This window comes from Nipponia nippon, unplaced genomic scaffold, assembly GCF_047370975.1.
Source record: "Nipponia nippon isolate SJK-2023a ecotype South Korea unplaced genomic scaffold, ASM4737097v1 scaffold_2, whole genome shotgun sequence".
NCBI classification, from domain to species: domain Eukaryota; kingdom Metazoa; phylum Chordata; class Aves; order Pelecaniformes; family Threskiornithidae; genus Nipponia; species Nipponia nippon.
This window is the reverse complement of record NW_028262336.1, coordinates 1888010-1903767: the sequence shown is the minus strand read 5'-3', so window position 1 is coordinate 1903767 and position 15758 is coordinate 1888010. Positions and strand designations below refer to the sequence as shown.

Below are 15758 nucleotides of genomic sequence, written 5' to 3'. Positions count from 1 at the left end.
ATTAAGGTTTCTGGACATATGTGGAAGAAGAGTATTTCTTGGTTCTTTTTTCTTAATACACACTTCCGAATGCGGCTGTGCTATACTTTGTAGGAGACATTGCTGGTAGGGATCTTTGTTAAGGCTTCCAAACTCAATTGCTAAAATTCAAAAGGCACTTCCCTTGTTCCAGAAAACCTGGCCGTGCAAGTACAAGTGTAACATCATGGGTGTACAGGACCTCTCGGCTCCTGCTACTTCATCATGGGTGTACAGGACCTCTCGGCTCCTGCTACATCATCATGGGTGTACAGGACCCCTCGGCTCCTGCTACAGCTTGCTTTCCTGACACCCAGAAGAGGACAGGTCTTGCCGTACGTGACAAGGAAGGGGTGTCGCTCCCCTCAGCAGGCTCTGTCACATCCAAAACGTGCACACACGTTGTTCTGCCTTCGCTCTGCGGAGGCTGCTGTTACTTCACACTCTCTCAATCAGACGCTGGTAGTGTCTACTGCCTACAGTCCCGTGTCACTGCCCAATCATTCTCCCATCGCCTTTACTTGCCAGTTGTATCCACAGCACCACCCAGTCAGTGAAGCTCTACCTCTTCTCCCCTTCCTCACCAATTACCTGTTTACAGATAAAAATTTATTGCTGAGGTGATTTGGTTTTGTCCCTCATGTCTAGTCTCTTTCTCTACATCTTTCATTCACCCTTAAAGCGTCATGCCTTTCTTTTCCTCCTTCCTCGCTTTCTCCCTCTGCAGCTCTTCAAACTCTTTTTCACCACAGCCACAATGTTTCATCTTACTCAAATTCACCTTCCTCATTTGATCCACACCTTTCCTTTGAGTAACTTAAGCAACCTATTTCTACGTCTTGCTCCTTCCCACTCAACAGCTACCTTCTTGCCACTCATACTGCCCAAACTCTCATAATTTGCTGAGTATCTTTGATAAACCTATGTATCCGAGCAGCAGCAATGCATGTTTGGGAGAGGTATCGATCTTGAATATGAGGGGAATGAAGATGCAGAAGTTACAATCAATAGCAGAAAAGATCACAGCAGGCATTCCGTAACACACATTTTATGCCCGTCTTCTGAGGGACATCTTCATTTTCCTCATGGCATCACCGCCAACCCTTCTGCCTTTATTTTCATAGCCATCTGAGCTATCCTGACCTTATGTTCTCTGTTTTACCTCAAGGTGATACTAGTTTCTGGTTTGGCTATGCCAATCGCATCAACATCAAGCATCTAATATCCAGCTCTCCAAGAAAACATTTTGTCCTGCAAGTGGGAAATGATCCAAACCAAAAGCCAATAAAAATTTCTGAGCTCCTTCCTAGAACTGCCTTCTTTTGCAACGCTGGCACTATACTACATCCAGTTACTGAGTGACGCATTGTGAATTGTCAGATCTCCTTGTGATTATTTAAGATGCAGACAGGATTTTGGTGATACTTCAAAGGTCAGCCTTGCCCCCACAGAAATCCCTGAGGAGCAGATTTCATTCTCTGATTTGGCTTTTATAGGCAGATCAATCATATAAGATCAGCTCCTGGGGAGGTATTGCTTCTCCGACTGGACCTGTTTGAAGCTGCTGCCTCTCTCTTTGGGAGTATAGGTTTTAGCCTCCAGAAAATGAACTTGAAGGAGTAAGTAAAATAAAATTAATGAAGACAACAGAGGAGGCAGCAGCAGCTGACTTTCTTTTTATAATGATAACATGGGGAAACAAAGTATTGTGACCATGTAGAGGAATTGGGTAAGGAGCCAGCAGAAGGACAGAATAGCCAGACTCTGCCCTTACACGTGATGAACTCGGAGCCCCTTCTTGCCAGTGAAACACGTTGTGGTGCCCGAAGGCAGCACCAGTACTGCCACTTTCGGTACCTGCTTTCTCCCCGCTGCATTTTGAGCTCCCAATACACAAAATCAACGTTCGCATGCATCAGCTACAGCTAAAACCCGAAAAATTGATATTGCCGATACTGTAAACTCTGCTGCTGTACAGAAACCCTGTTTATTCTGCAAAGCCTGCAATGCCACACTAGATTCCCAAATGGTTACAATTGTTTTTTCATCATCACTGGGTTGTAAAGACAGAAAAGGAACCTTAATGAGTCTCCGTTGCTGACAGGTTTGTGCAACAACATCGGTATCATCCCTTCCATCACACCTTGGCAGAAAGTAGTGTGCATATGTAAGCAGAGGCAACAACTACGTCTCCTAACAGCAGCTCTGGCCTCATTCACACTGCCAGCAATGACTTCTGGCTATGGTTTTAACCAACTAAAACAGTCCCCAAACTGTTATGCAGGAAGGAAAAAAGAGGGGTAGAGAACGTAGCCAACTCGGATGCCAAAAGTGGACAATTCACAAGATTTCAAGAAGGTAACCAGTCTTGGTAGGTTCCAGTGCCAGAACTATACTACCAAATTTGCTGATGTAACTTGAGTATCAAGAAAATTGTCACACGTTAGAAGGCACTGTTTCATAGGCAAAACCCCAGAGCGATCACAACTGTGTGACAAGAGTGCTCTTGATAGCTGGTTTGTGTCAATGATGAAAGAGATCAGCAGCCATGACATGCTAGCTCAGTTTTAAAAATGGGTCTCTTAATAAAATCCCCATAACATATTCCTGCCTTTATACCAGTTTTTCTTATTGCATGTATCATCTCTGTAAGTTAGAGGTTATGGCATACTCTACATAGCGTTTTTTGTTATTAATTAAAAAGAAACACGGTGAAAGACCAATGACTTTGAACCCGGAACCAAATATGCAACAGAGTGCATTAGCTTCTGCAGCGTGGACTACAGGCGTCCTACTGGTTTGACTGAGTTGAAAATATTACACAGGAGAAACAGGTTCTACAGTACCAGAGCATGGCACATGTCAAGTCAGTATATCTAAAAAAAAAAGTCTTTTGCAAAGGGAATATCTTAAAAGGAGATAACCTCTCCTCTGCTGTGATGCCAGAAATAAATAGAAGTCTTAGAAACTAAAGCTCTCTCAGCATAAGCTTCTTGTATGGGAAATTCTGCTTGTATTTTCTGCTGGTAAAATGGGCTGATCTGGGACCCTAAAGCTGGGGAAAAAAGAAAGCCCAAACCATAAACCACCCCAAGAAGACAAGAGATTATTTGCTGAGCCACCACATTCTTCTAGAATTTAGGTGCTAGCTTTTACAAGGAGAGGCAAGAGTGAAGAGAACTTACTTCAAAGTTTCAGCAAGGAAAAAGCTCTGCTGTACATCGTCATATGTAGGAGATGAGGAATAGACATCCTTGACACCAGAAAAGCCACCGCTGACTCGGCAATACTTGTCAATTGCCTGCAAAGAAGAAGGGAAAAGGAGAATTTCATTGTACAGCAAAATTTGGAAACGTTAAAGGATGAGGCTTGATCAACAAAGGAGGCAGCTCTTTCCGTGATGCGTTATTCCGTTGTGAATCTCCTTGTCAGAGTATGCTGTGGATGTTACCAGTTTACGCTGACCAAAAAAAAATAAAAAGGGACCGGACACATACAGAAGCAAAATCCCTCCACGGCTACTAACGACACCACATTTGGCAAACTGCTAGATGCTAAGAAAGTATTCTGGGCAAGAATACTTTCTTCCCTGGGTATTTACTGGCAACTGATATGGATGACAGGACATGGACTCGGTAGGCTTTTGCTCTGAGCTCCTCATAGGTAACACCGAGTACAACGTCCATCAGTCAATCAATGCAACATGTGCTATGAGGTACATAGGAAGATGACAAACGACCCTGGATTTTGCAGCTGGAAGAGTTTGAAGAGTTATAGGAACTCTGTGACTAGTAGCTAGTCATAGGGACTTACTGAAAGCAGGAATAAAATACTGTACTCATCTTTAGGGACTGTTGATTTCATCTTACAAACTCTTCTAGCTGCTGCTTTCTCCCCACATTTCCATCTCCTACATGTGCTCTTCTCTGTTTCCCCTTTCTACAGTTGAAACTCAAGTCAGCTTGCGTGCTGGACTGCAGAAGAGCTCGTTATCTTAAAAGCATGAAGTTTAAATCCATAAGCATTCCGTGCAGAAAGGGGCCAATGGATCCATGATTCACAAATCACCCAGCTAGCCAGCTCCAACACAGTGCTGCAAAAAGCACAATGGAAGAGGAGGAGACTGGAAGGAACGCGTTAGTAGCTCAGAGCACCTCTCGCCTACGCTTTCATTATTCCGCTCACATGCACGACCTTACAGCACACGAGGATACCAGCCATTAAAACCAGCCCCAAAGAAACGACTCTGAAATGATTCACGGGTTGTTTGTGCTTCCCCGCTGCTTTGGCAGTGCTTCCTCAGCAGACACCAACTCTTTTAATAGATTCATGCAGGGACAGAAAAGGCACAGTGATGAAGGAAAATGTTCGGCTCAGGATGTCTGTCATTGCCAGCTACTGAACGTAGCTACCTGTAGTTCAGTAATCTATGATTCAGCCCATTAGCCTGTATGAAGCTTCTCTCCACATGGTGCGTTAGGCCCACGTTTTCGTTAATTCTGATTTTTGCTAGTTATACTCAACAGAAGCTGAGGGGAGTCAAGGCAGGGGAGCAAATAAGTTTTGAATGATGTCCCTTTTTATGCAGAGAAAACAAATTCCATCAAAATTAACTCTTCAAGGTCCTTACTATAGCCTTTGCATACTAGAAATACTGGGAAACAAAGGAGAAATTTCCATTGGATATATGCATGAAGAATGCTGGGAGATGCCATCACTGACATCAGGAGGAAAAGCGAAAAGGCAAATGAGCAAGGTACCTAGGACAGTAAGTCACAGCACGTCAGGTACTACAGCTAACCTCCTCCTAGTATACACCCTTACCCTGTGGAAACGTGAGGTTGTTCATGGACCAAAGATTAATCCAAACTGTACAAAGGTCTTTCAAATTTCTGAAGACCGAGAGTTTTAAAGCAGAGACCGGCAAAAGGATGTTACTGGAATGGCTGTGGCTCTAGAGCCTGAGCTTACGCCAAGAAAGGTACAGTCTTCCTTGGCATAATTTAATTCTCGCTGTAATTCCTTATCTCAAGCGGAGCTTTCTCCAAGTTTGGACGGAAATGCTCCTTTTTCTGTTGGAACTTGAGCCTAAAAGGAGAAAGCGTCTGGATGCATTCTTTTCCGAGCTGGTTACTGGCGCAGGCTATGGCTACTCTGAGACTATTCACATGTTGGGATTTGGGTTGACCCGGTTTTCTCTGGAGAGAAAGGTGTACGCGACACATCTATCCGAACAGCATCACACGCATGCCAATCTCTTTGCACGCCCTTGCACACCACAAGTGATGCCAGCTATCACATGGCAGCCAAACAAAAAAAAAAAAAAGGAAAAGAAAAAATTGCTTGGCTGACTTCTTAAGAAAGAATGCATACGCTGTTTATGCAGCCATTTGCACGTTCCTCCCCACAGGTCCTACAGCTGCTAGGCAGGTGTTATATGCATAAACAAGAGCCAAAGCACTTCTGCTTTCTAGGCAGGGAAAGAAGTGCCTCCTCTTGCCACTATTCCCTTTTTTATAATATGGCAGAATATGACCTTGGCTCTGCTCTGGAGCACAGCAAGATGCGGGGGAGCTCCAATGGTTACAGCCTTGCCGGAATTCCTAGCATGCAGAGTCTGACCTTGCAGGTGCTCCTCTGGCCAATGATTCAGCAATCCTGGCACTGCGTGCCACAGCTCGGACATGAGAAGCTTGCTAGTGATGGTGGCAAAATGAAAAGAAGGAACAAATGGCACCACTGTTAGGACAACCTCCTTCCTCCTCAAGAATTAAAAGCCCAAGTCAGCATAAGAGACCCAACTCGCTTATTCTGGAGGCTGTAGGTAACAGACAGCACGGAGATCCTGCTCTGTGCTGAGGAGGTCTCATGCTTGGATAACTAAGTGCAACACTGGTGAAGCTAGCAGGCCTAGAAGCCTGAAGAAAGAAAATGTGTGATTTATATTGATTCCGTCCCCCCCCTTACAATTACCAAGTAGTCTTGTATCTTCAGAAATTTCTCCTTGGGGAGACAGACTCTGGCCAGACTGGAGTTCAGGACAGGCGGAGTTGACCAGAGATCTAGACACTGCAAGAGTAATGAACTGTAGAGGAAAAAATCCTCTTTAAGCCTGCTATACAGCTATTCATCCAAATATGGATGAACAAATTGTCCTTGATTCAGGGGTGTACAGAACTTCAGGACACTGTCTGCAAAGTCTGGTGCTGTAGACGAGCTGCTTAAAAAGCACTTGAAATTTGCCGTGTTGTGCCGTCACACAGATCTCGGAGTACTTGGTGCAGAGGCATCTGCTTTGCCACCTGGACACTCTTCCACTCAAGAGCTGAAGACCAGTTCCCTTGAGAAAATGATGCTAAACTTATTGCACCCTAGAATACAGGGCAGTCCTAGGCAACTGGAAGGGTATCAAGGTAATGCTGCTATTATTATGAGGTATTGGCAGGCTGAATAACTTTAAGATGGTATACCTGATGTTAGTCCCAAACAATGACAGAAACACTTGTAAACAGAAGAATAAGAGGATAATTGACACCAATCAGCATGGTTTTATAGAAAATTATCTTGCTCACAAGCTTGATTTCATTCTTTGAGGTCTACAAATTGGCAAATGAAGGTAACTGCAGAGGTGTAATAAATCTAACAGTTTCTAAAGCAATTGACATGGTACCATAAGACTTTATGATAAGACAAAGCAGCACTATATCATACCAATATCACTATCTTAATTTAAAACTGCCTGACAGTGCTCTAAGAACAATCCGGCAATGTAAAATCATCAACAAATAGAGCTGCTTCTCACAGAAATCCACAAGGAACGGCCTGAAGTTTTACCAATCACTGCAACACTGCTGCTGGCAAAAATGACATAGGTAAATAACAGCAGTCAGTGTAATCTGGCGGGAACGGGGCCCCAGACTGAATGAGTTTCATATAACCAGTCACAGAATCCTAAATCTAGACATAAAGGCTGTGTAACTGCAGAACCAGATTAGCCTGGAAAGTAGAGACACTGAAAAGAATTCAGTGGCCACATGAGATGGTCCGGTCCGGGCTCCTGCTGGGATGCCGCGGCAGGCGCACAGGCGGGGATGGTAACCGGCCGCAGGGATATCATTGCACAGGGCTGTGCATAAAGACAAAACTGGAACACGCAATTCTAGAATTCATTTTTAAAAAAGGATGATGAACTGACGTGGGTGCAGACATTTGGAGAAAATGCTTTACAGTGGGAGACAATACAATTTGTTTAGCATCTTAAGCAGACTCAGTAGTAAGCTTATTACAACCTATGAAAATTCTTTGGAAAGAAAACATGGGGGAACAAAAGACATTTTAATATGGTATAGGAAGTCATAGGAAAATCCAGTGATTTGACAGCTGAAACTAGACAAATTCAAATGGGAAAGCACAAGTAATTAAATAATGGAACAAACTGCCAGAAGAAGTGGGTTTTCCAGTTCCCTTTATTCAAATCAAGAGAAGAACAGAAGAATAATGCAGTAGTGCACTCTTGCCAAATACACGTGTCTCGGCTCAAAAAGTGAAATTTCTGAGCCTGGGACATACAGGGAGGTCAGAGTTGATCCAAGGTCTTTGGAACTACAACTGGAGGTGCCTCTAGATCAGACCCCAGCTCCCTCATTCCTCCGAGGGTGTTTTTGCGGTCGCATGTGTGACTTCTTGACTACACCAACAACGCGCTCATAAAAACTGCGCCCGTCTGTTCACCAGCTTACCTCCCCAAAGCACCTCTCTGGTATTCGCGGCTTCCAACCCACGAACTGTGAACCTGTTTCTTTCACCTCCAACCTAAGCTTGGCTCTTTTCTGTCTACTTTGCTTCACTAAGTAGAGAGCTATAGGTAGGTCTTTCTGCTCCATCTTACTGTCAATCCTCAATTTGCCTGAAGTTAACCCGAACTTGAGGTCTTGTGTATTATTCTCCCTTTAAGTAGAAACTCTGAACGAACTCGGCAGCCTCCGTGGCGCAATCCTACTTAGTCAGATACAGAAGTCCCCAACAAATAGTTGAACCCTTCATTCACACATCTTAGATCAGTAACTGGCTTTACATGCCTGTTGTGCAGTGGTGGCTCTTATTGCTTTCAAATAATTAGCCTAAACAGGATTTTAGTCATTTTCTGTATTTACCCTGAATATCTTGCACGTGTATTTCCGTAATACTGCAGCCAGCCCCCCAGCATACCATCATCCAATTTGGCTGGCCCGATACAACTGGGATGGATGTTGTCTCTAGCACTAAGTATAGTATTAGGGAGAATTAGCCTTTTTTTTATTAGGAAAGAGATAGGGGCCCTGTCACAGGGATTTATGATCCCTGAGGGAATAGAAGATTCAACTTCTGGTTTTTCCCCACAGGCATCGGATTTGGAGAGATGTGACAGAACAGGCCTTGGCTAAAGCACACCACCTGCACTAAAATGCCCAAGTTTTGTCCAAAAATCTAGATAATAAAGCCAAAAAGCAGCTGCCAATGGTGAAATAGATAAAGAAAGTACAGTATAAGGATCTGCGTACACACACAATCCAGCCCTCTGTGCAAATCCCCCCTGATAAAGGGCAGAGAGAGATCTGGGCTGGGAGCGCTAAAGCAACTTAAGTAATGCAGTATACTTAAAAGCCAGGTGGTTCTACAATGGTATCCTGGATCATCTCTGAAGAGTTCTTAAAAGGATAGAAGCAGACCTCTAACATACCGGTGCACTAATCCAAATCCATTCAGGTAGGGATGTATTCATCCATTCAAAGCAGCAAACGAGGGAGACCACCAAGAACACAGTCATCAAACACCAGGTCCAACGTAGAAAAATAAGACCATTTAGAACTCAGAAACAAAACTCAATTTCCCCGAAAGTTTGAAAGAACTACTAGACTTCTGATGAAGAAACTATCATTCACCATGAGAAGTCTGTAATACAGACTTCAAAGTACGCTTCAGTGGCTGAAAGGCAAAAGGAAAGCGAATGCAGACAGTGTCGCACAACAGCAGCTAGCCAACTGCGCTGTGTGCCACACCAGATTCTTCTCTATTTATAAATGAATAAACACAACCAGAGCTGCGTATGGTAGGGAAGAAAGGAAAGCAGTGAGTAGGTGTGAGGACTAAACACAAGAACTTATTATCTATAGGCAGGGAACAGAAAACCCTGGGGAACAAAAAGCTTCCCAAGCCTCTGTGTTAGTATGATGGCGGGGGAAAGAAAATCTGTAATTGTGGGAGGGAGGGCTACACAAAACCATTTACGAAGAATTCAAAAATATTTTATGGCTATGTTGGATAAAGAAACTCTGTATTGAGGAAGCAAGCAAAAAAAGGTACTCCGCAAGGACAGGGGCTGCTTGATTTACGCAACTTTGATGCAGGTTGACAGAAGGATAAAATAAAATCCTACCCTGCACGCAGAGAAAATCGGAGGCAGGGGAGGAGGAAGGCAGCGTTTGGTCTGAAAGCATTAACGGGGACCCAAGATATGAAGGTAAATGGAGAAAACCGAACAAAATGCAATTCAAAGGCATGCTTTGCAGTATGCCTAAGAGACAGATCCTAACCGAGTACAAAGGCCCAGTCTCAGCTCGGATCATCCAGCCATAGCTTCTGACAGGAGCTGGTGTTAGATCAGCAAGCCTTCGCAGTACGCACACCGGCAAGGAGCAGGTTACTCAATCCCTTTTTTGTCATTTTAGAAACAGGCATAGTTGGGACAGGAGGGATGATGTGACTCAGTGTTTGATGTTTCGGAGAGAGCAGCAATGCATTCTGGAATACAAACGTGACAAATGTGGAACCGCTCTCCAGAACATAGTGTTGGTTATTACAAAACAGTCTACAAGGCAAAACCTAACCAAGCCTAAGACAGAATCTTAAAATACTTGGCCTCTTCTATGTGATTGTAACTGCGCTGAGGGAAGGATAGGGCTGAGCTCAGCTAAATATTCTGAACCTGCCTTAACTATCTTCTGCCTGATGAACAGATCCATGCCTCTCAACAGATCTCTTGCTCCAAGTACTCTTTCTGGGCCTCTTGCCTCTGGAGCAAAACTGGTTTTCACCTGCAGAATAAAGTTTCTCCAGGCTCTTGGTTCGTCTCCTCGTTTGCTCTTCCCTCATCTCCTTTGGCTGTACTAAAAATATATCATTAGTGTCTTGTTATCTTTAGTGTTTATTCTCATCTCCGAAACGGGCTCTGAGCTGTGTTTCCAAAGACTACTGGAGCTGTAGCAGGACAGTGGAGGAGCTGCAGCAATCCAGTGGCCACTCAGATCTTGAAGATGACCAGAAACTGCGTGGCCAGCAAATGAGTTTTGCACCACCCCACTACAGACCAGCAGGTGGAAGCAGTGAGAAAGATGAGACCAGAAAAGGCTCCCAAGTTCAGCCCTAGGAAGCATTTAAAAGAAGTCTTTTGGGGATTGCAAATAATTTTTACCATTAGAATATTATATTGTTATGTGAAAATGAAGCCTAGTTATTCATACAGCCCATAATCCATGGCCATCAGACAAAGGATGAAGGAAGGAAGGCCATGAGCACAGATCTGCATTGAGTCTCACCATCAATTTGGGCTTCTGTAGACAGTACAAGCATTTCCAATGAGAAAGACTCAGAAGCATTTTCACACTTGGGAATTTGATTAAAACATACAACAACTAGATTTAAACCCAGGAAAGCAGCTATACAAAAAAAGCAATAATCTCCAAAATACCTTAGCAACAATTTTTAAGTTCTGCCTTATGTGCCATTACTTACTCACTTCCCTTTTTGGTCTACTTCTAGTGATGTCATTTTTTTTGTTATAATTGAGTAAATCTAAACTGACTGGCAATTTTTTTCCTTCCAAACAGACAATTAAGAAAAGAAAGAGCCATGATACCAACCCACATATCCGTATATACATGCTATCTAGTCTACAAACCATCAGAGAACAGCTGTCCTACCACTTGTGTTTTAAGAGCTGACCAAGAAGGAACCGTAAGAATAGCTTTGTCTTTTCATCTGAGTGCCAACACATGCTTAAAGTTATTTATAACACGCTTTCATTTCCCAGGATAAATCACTGTGGGGGCTGTGGATACTGGATAACAGTAGGAGTCATGACCAGTGGAATCTATTTACATGCCTAAAATCCATCAGCTGTATAATGCTGAACACATTCCTCATCTGCGCATCTGATTCAGCAGTGGCAAAACAGGAATGACTGCGCGCACCCCATATGTAGCCCGGTGTACAGCAACTCGTGAAAATCAGTTACCACTTGAAGTGTTTCAGTACCACGAGATGAAAGTGGCTACAAAAGGAAAACACATAGAATGAATTTACTGACAGATAATTAATACATTTACCTGTGTTGCCTCCCAGCCCCACTGCCTGTACTTGGGATCGTGGGTGAATCTCCACATATACCAGTAGGTCTCAATCACCTCTGGTCTTAGGATGTAATACTTCTCATTCTGCCGCACTGCCACCGCCTCTACACCACCATCAAATTTGAATGCTTCTGGACCCAGCTTTAATGCTGCAAAGGAAAAAAAAAAATAGGAAAAAAAAAGAAACAATTTATTGCTTACCAGTCTTTGCAGGAAGGGTGGCTAGGAGACTGCTCTATCCCAAGCATGTGAGAAAAGCAGAAACTAGCTTGTCTTTAAGCAGTCTCATAAATATTTCCTATTGTTGAGGCCTATAATTTTTCTTATGAATAATTTATCCAGTTCCTGTGAGAAAACTACCTATCTTGACAGGAGTAAAGTAATCCTCTTGAAAACTAATGAAACGCTAAGAATATAAACACATTAACACATTCAATTATAGGATAAAATTAAAGTGACCGACATCAGTTCTTTCCAAGCAAAAGAAAAAAAGAAAAGGGTCAACGGAGGTTTTGATGTCCTTTGATGCCACCCAGCAGAGCGGGAAAAGATCTTAGCACAACACCAGGTGCCACCACCTCAAATAACCTGCATCTTTATCCGGAGTCTCCTGGTTTAGGGAAGTGCCGTCAGGCCACCGTAACTGATGTGCTTCGTAATGGGATCCTCAAGTAAAGGGGTTTACAACTAGGCAATGAAAACCACACCTGAAAATAAATCTCTGAACTAAGAGATTCCCTATTTCAGCCCTTAGAGGAAGCTGTAATGGCCCTGTGCCAGCATCTGGAAGACTCTTCATGTAAGAAGGAGGTACCTGAAGAAAAACTGTCTATAATATGAAGATGCAATTACGTTATTTTTTTATTATACAGCTACACATTATTCCTCAAATTCGACATAAATAATGCACCCTTATCTACAGCTGCACCCCACCCTTTCCTTTGGCAGCGAATTTTTAAGGTGCTGAACTTTGAAGCTGCACTTGAGCTTTCAATATGATCAAAGCAATTAATCATGTAATTCCTATGGGCTAGAGGCTCAAATCAACCACGGTCTCATGAGTCTGAAAGGGGAACCTTAGAATACTACAATGAAAAATATGAGCACCTCCTAGGGCGTGCCTCAGCAGAAAATCTCCAAAAAAAGTTCCTTAATCTTTTTGTTTCACGGGAGTACAGCTCTGGATGCACCACTCTGCTTCAGCCACATGCATGGCAAAGAAAACTCCAATGTTTATGACACTTCTTTCAAAATGGGCCATTTTACTAGTTTCAGTAAAAAAAAAAATAAATACAAATTTTACTGCAAAATCAATGAGATTAGATACAGAGTTCTACCTATCCAAAATTAAGAAGATAAGAATGGCCATACTGGACCAGATGGAAGTTCTGTCTGGCCCAGTATCACGTCTCCAACAATGGCCAAAATCAGGCAAGGATGGGGAAGAAGAAGAACAGGCCAAGTACATGACAGACCTTTTTCCAGCTTCTCTACCAGTCTCCGATTTTTTTGAGCTCCAGGCTTCTCCCAAACTAGACATACTTTTTGATGTGATCAGTAATTCTTAATAGATTTATTTCCCAAGTACCTAGCTAGTGTTTCCTTAAACCTGTGTAAGCCTTAAGCATCCAAACCAACGTCTGCTAAGGAGTTCCACATCTCTAACACCTCCTTGGCGCAGAACCACTTTTTTGTTCTTTTCCATTTTCAGCTTGGCCCCTACCAGACTCATTCAAGAGTCTCTAGGTCTTGTCTTGGAGAAGTGAGTGAACAACTGATTCCTATCCACTCTCTCCAGTCCCCTGGTGATTTTGCAAATCTGTTGTATCTTACCCAAAACATCCCTTTTCCAGACGGAAGAATACTACCCAATTCAGTTGCTCCTTGAATGGAAACTGTTCTGAACCTTTAGTTTTCCTTCTAGCCTTTCTTTGCAACTCCTCCAATTCTACTATATCCTTTGTGAAACGAGAGGACCAGCCTGAATACAGCATTACAAGCGTGGAAAAGATTAACACAGCGACATAATGACATTTTCTATTTTGCTCTTTCTCACTTTGCTTTTCCTGACTGCTACTGAGCTGACATTTTCATAATCTCAAGAGCAATTTCCTGAGTTGTAATGGTCAGTTAAGAGCTCATCATTTTATATGTGAGGTTAGGAATAATTTTTTCATAGGTGCCTCACTTTACATTGAACTACACTGAATTTAATTTAGTAATTTATTACGCAATTACTCAACCTCATAAGGTCCTTGTGTAATTTTTCAGATTTCTTTCATCCTTGCTATCCTGAATAGCTTTTTTGAATTAGTTATTGTCAGCACACTTACCTTACTGTTCCTGCCCTTTTCCCGGTCGTTTATATATGTGCGTATATGTATATATTTTTATTTATGTATACATATATACACATATTAAAATATGAAATGTAAATATACTATACATTTATACATATGCGTATAAATGCACTATACATTTATACTCACCTGTGCACCTGTGTATAAATACGTATCAAATATATCGGAGTACCAGTAGTTAACCACCATTCGTCCGCTGCAGGAGCTGACTATTTACCTCTACCCTATTTGTGATGCTACAACCATTTTTTTTCTCCATGCAGGTACTTGCTGCTTATGCTGTAGCTGCTTAATATCCTTAAAGGGCCTTAGCAAAGAACTTCTGAAAAAGCCTTTTGGAAATCAGGTAAACCGTGTCAGCTGTGTTACTCTTATCCCCCAAAGAAGCTGGATTTTAGGCAGTTCTGGTGATGCATCACCTATGGAAACTGTGACACCTTCTCTTGCTTTGTAGCCTGCTGGTGCATTAAGCCTGTAATTACTTACTCATATCTACTTCTAGTGCTATTGGGCGCTCCAAGACATTGTACCACCCACGGATGGGTGACCCCTGCACGTTGTGACAATCTCACTGAATTTTTGTCTGCAACCACGGATGTAAAATTAATCACAGCACTTCTACTAGCAGCTGACCAAAGTAAAGAAGCTACTACGAACACAGTACTTTTCCGGGGAGCAGTCTTCTAAGCAAAGAACCATCTAAGGCCATTTTACAATGCTACAGCGGTCGCCCTTTAATCCAGGTATTTGAGTATTAACGGGGCTGATAGGCTGTAGTCTAGGCAGGGAGGGCAGATGAGAAACAGTTTCACATCATAGTGCAAAACTGCAAAGCTAAACCAGTGAGAGGATACTATTACTGCCTTAAAAAAATCCTAATACATCAAGAACCTCCAGCCACAAATGGCAGAAAAGCACTTCAATGCTACATAGGCATGTGGACTGTCACTGCGAGACACGAGTATTTTATTGATTATCACACTGGTGAAATCTGTCCAGATCAAAGTTACTCCAATGGAAGTTATCTGAAACCCCAGAAGTCCTAGACCCTAAATCATCTGTCATGTCACCATGTTTATTTATTTATGCAAGATATGGAAAGCATGATTTCAAACTAGAATTTCAGGGGATGGTATTCCATGATTTATATGGTAACAGTATTGTAAAGACAGTAGCAAATATAGAATTCAATTTGCCTGAAGCTTTCTGAAATATCAAATTCTTTTTTTCTTTTAAACAGGCCCTCATACCTGCAATATGTGCAACAGGTTGCAGACAGTTGGCAATATAATGCCCTTCTTATCCAGAAGTGCTTTTATTCTGTGAAATTCTGTTTCCATTTTGCTGAGATTGGACGTTGAAACAGCATTTTTTTTTCTCATGCTCAGCCCTCATGGAAATTTAGGTTGCTTCACAAAGCAGTATTTTTATACTAAAATATTATAAAACCAGGCATATACTGCAGTTTATTATGAGCAAAGCTGAGAAGACACAGGGAAGGACAGCTCTGGTTGGTTTATCTGAAGAAGAGAGCTCTCTACCCTCAGCACGCAGCCTCACCACCTTGCTGTCGCCTCCAGGGACACCAAATCGGGCAAGAGTTCTCCCAAGTCTACAGGAGAAAGAGATCAGGCTCTCCCCCTTGCTGACGGAAACATAAACCTATCAGCTGAACCAGGATGACGGTCTGCCCTCTGAAAGAGAGGTTTTTCCTGCAGCCAGCTAGTTCTGTCATTAAAGTGTACAATTATGTCTCAAATCCTGCCATTAAAGCATAATGAAGTTGGCATTTTGCACATAACAGTTCTTTATTTTCTTTGAAAAATCAGTCCAGGCAAAAAAAAAAAACACAAAAACAAAAAACCAACCCAAATAAAAAAAAAATCCACATTCCTGAGATTGCACGACTAAACAAAAGAAAACTAGGGCATTGCAAATTTACAGCTGTCTGTACAATATTCAGTCTGTTTCTTGCATGTGTGTGTTCTTATAC

At 42.5% G+C, this 15758-nt stretch overlaps 1 protein-coding gene across 2 annotated transcripts in view; it reads right to left on the bottom strand.

Annotated features, from left to right (window-relative positions):
- The window catches only part of MAN1A2 (mannosidase alpha class 1A member 2), a 139599-nt gene that overhangs the window by 5563 nt on the left and 118278 nt on the right, over nt 1–15758 (bottom strand). For both annotated transcript variants that reach the window (XR_015704951.1, XM_009460543.2), the window contains exons 11-12: nt 11382–11554; nt 3204–3319 (exon numbers count right to left, since the gene is read on the bottom strand). Coding sequence is in view for 1 of the 2 variants with exons in the window: in XM_009460543.2 (XP_009458818.2) it covers nt 3204–3319; nt 11382–11554 (289 nt within the window). In the remaining variant the exon portion in view is untranslated. The remainder of the gene's footprint in view (nt 1–3203; nt 3320–11381; nt 11555–15758) is intronic.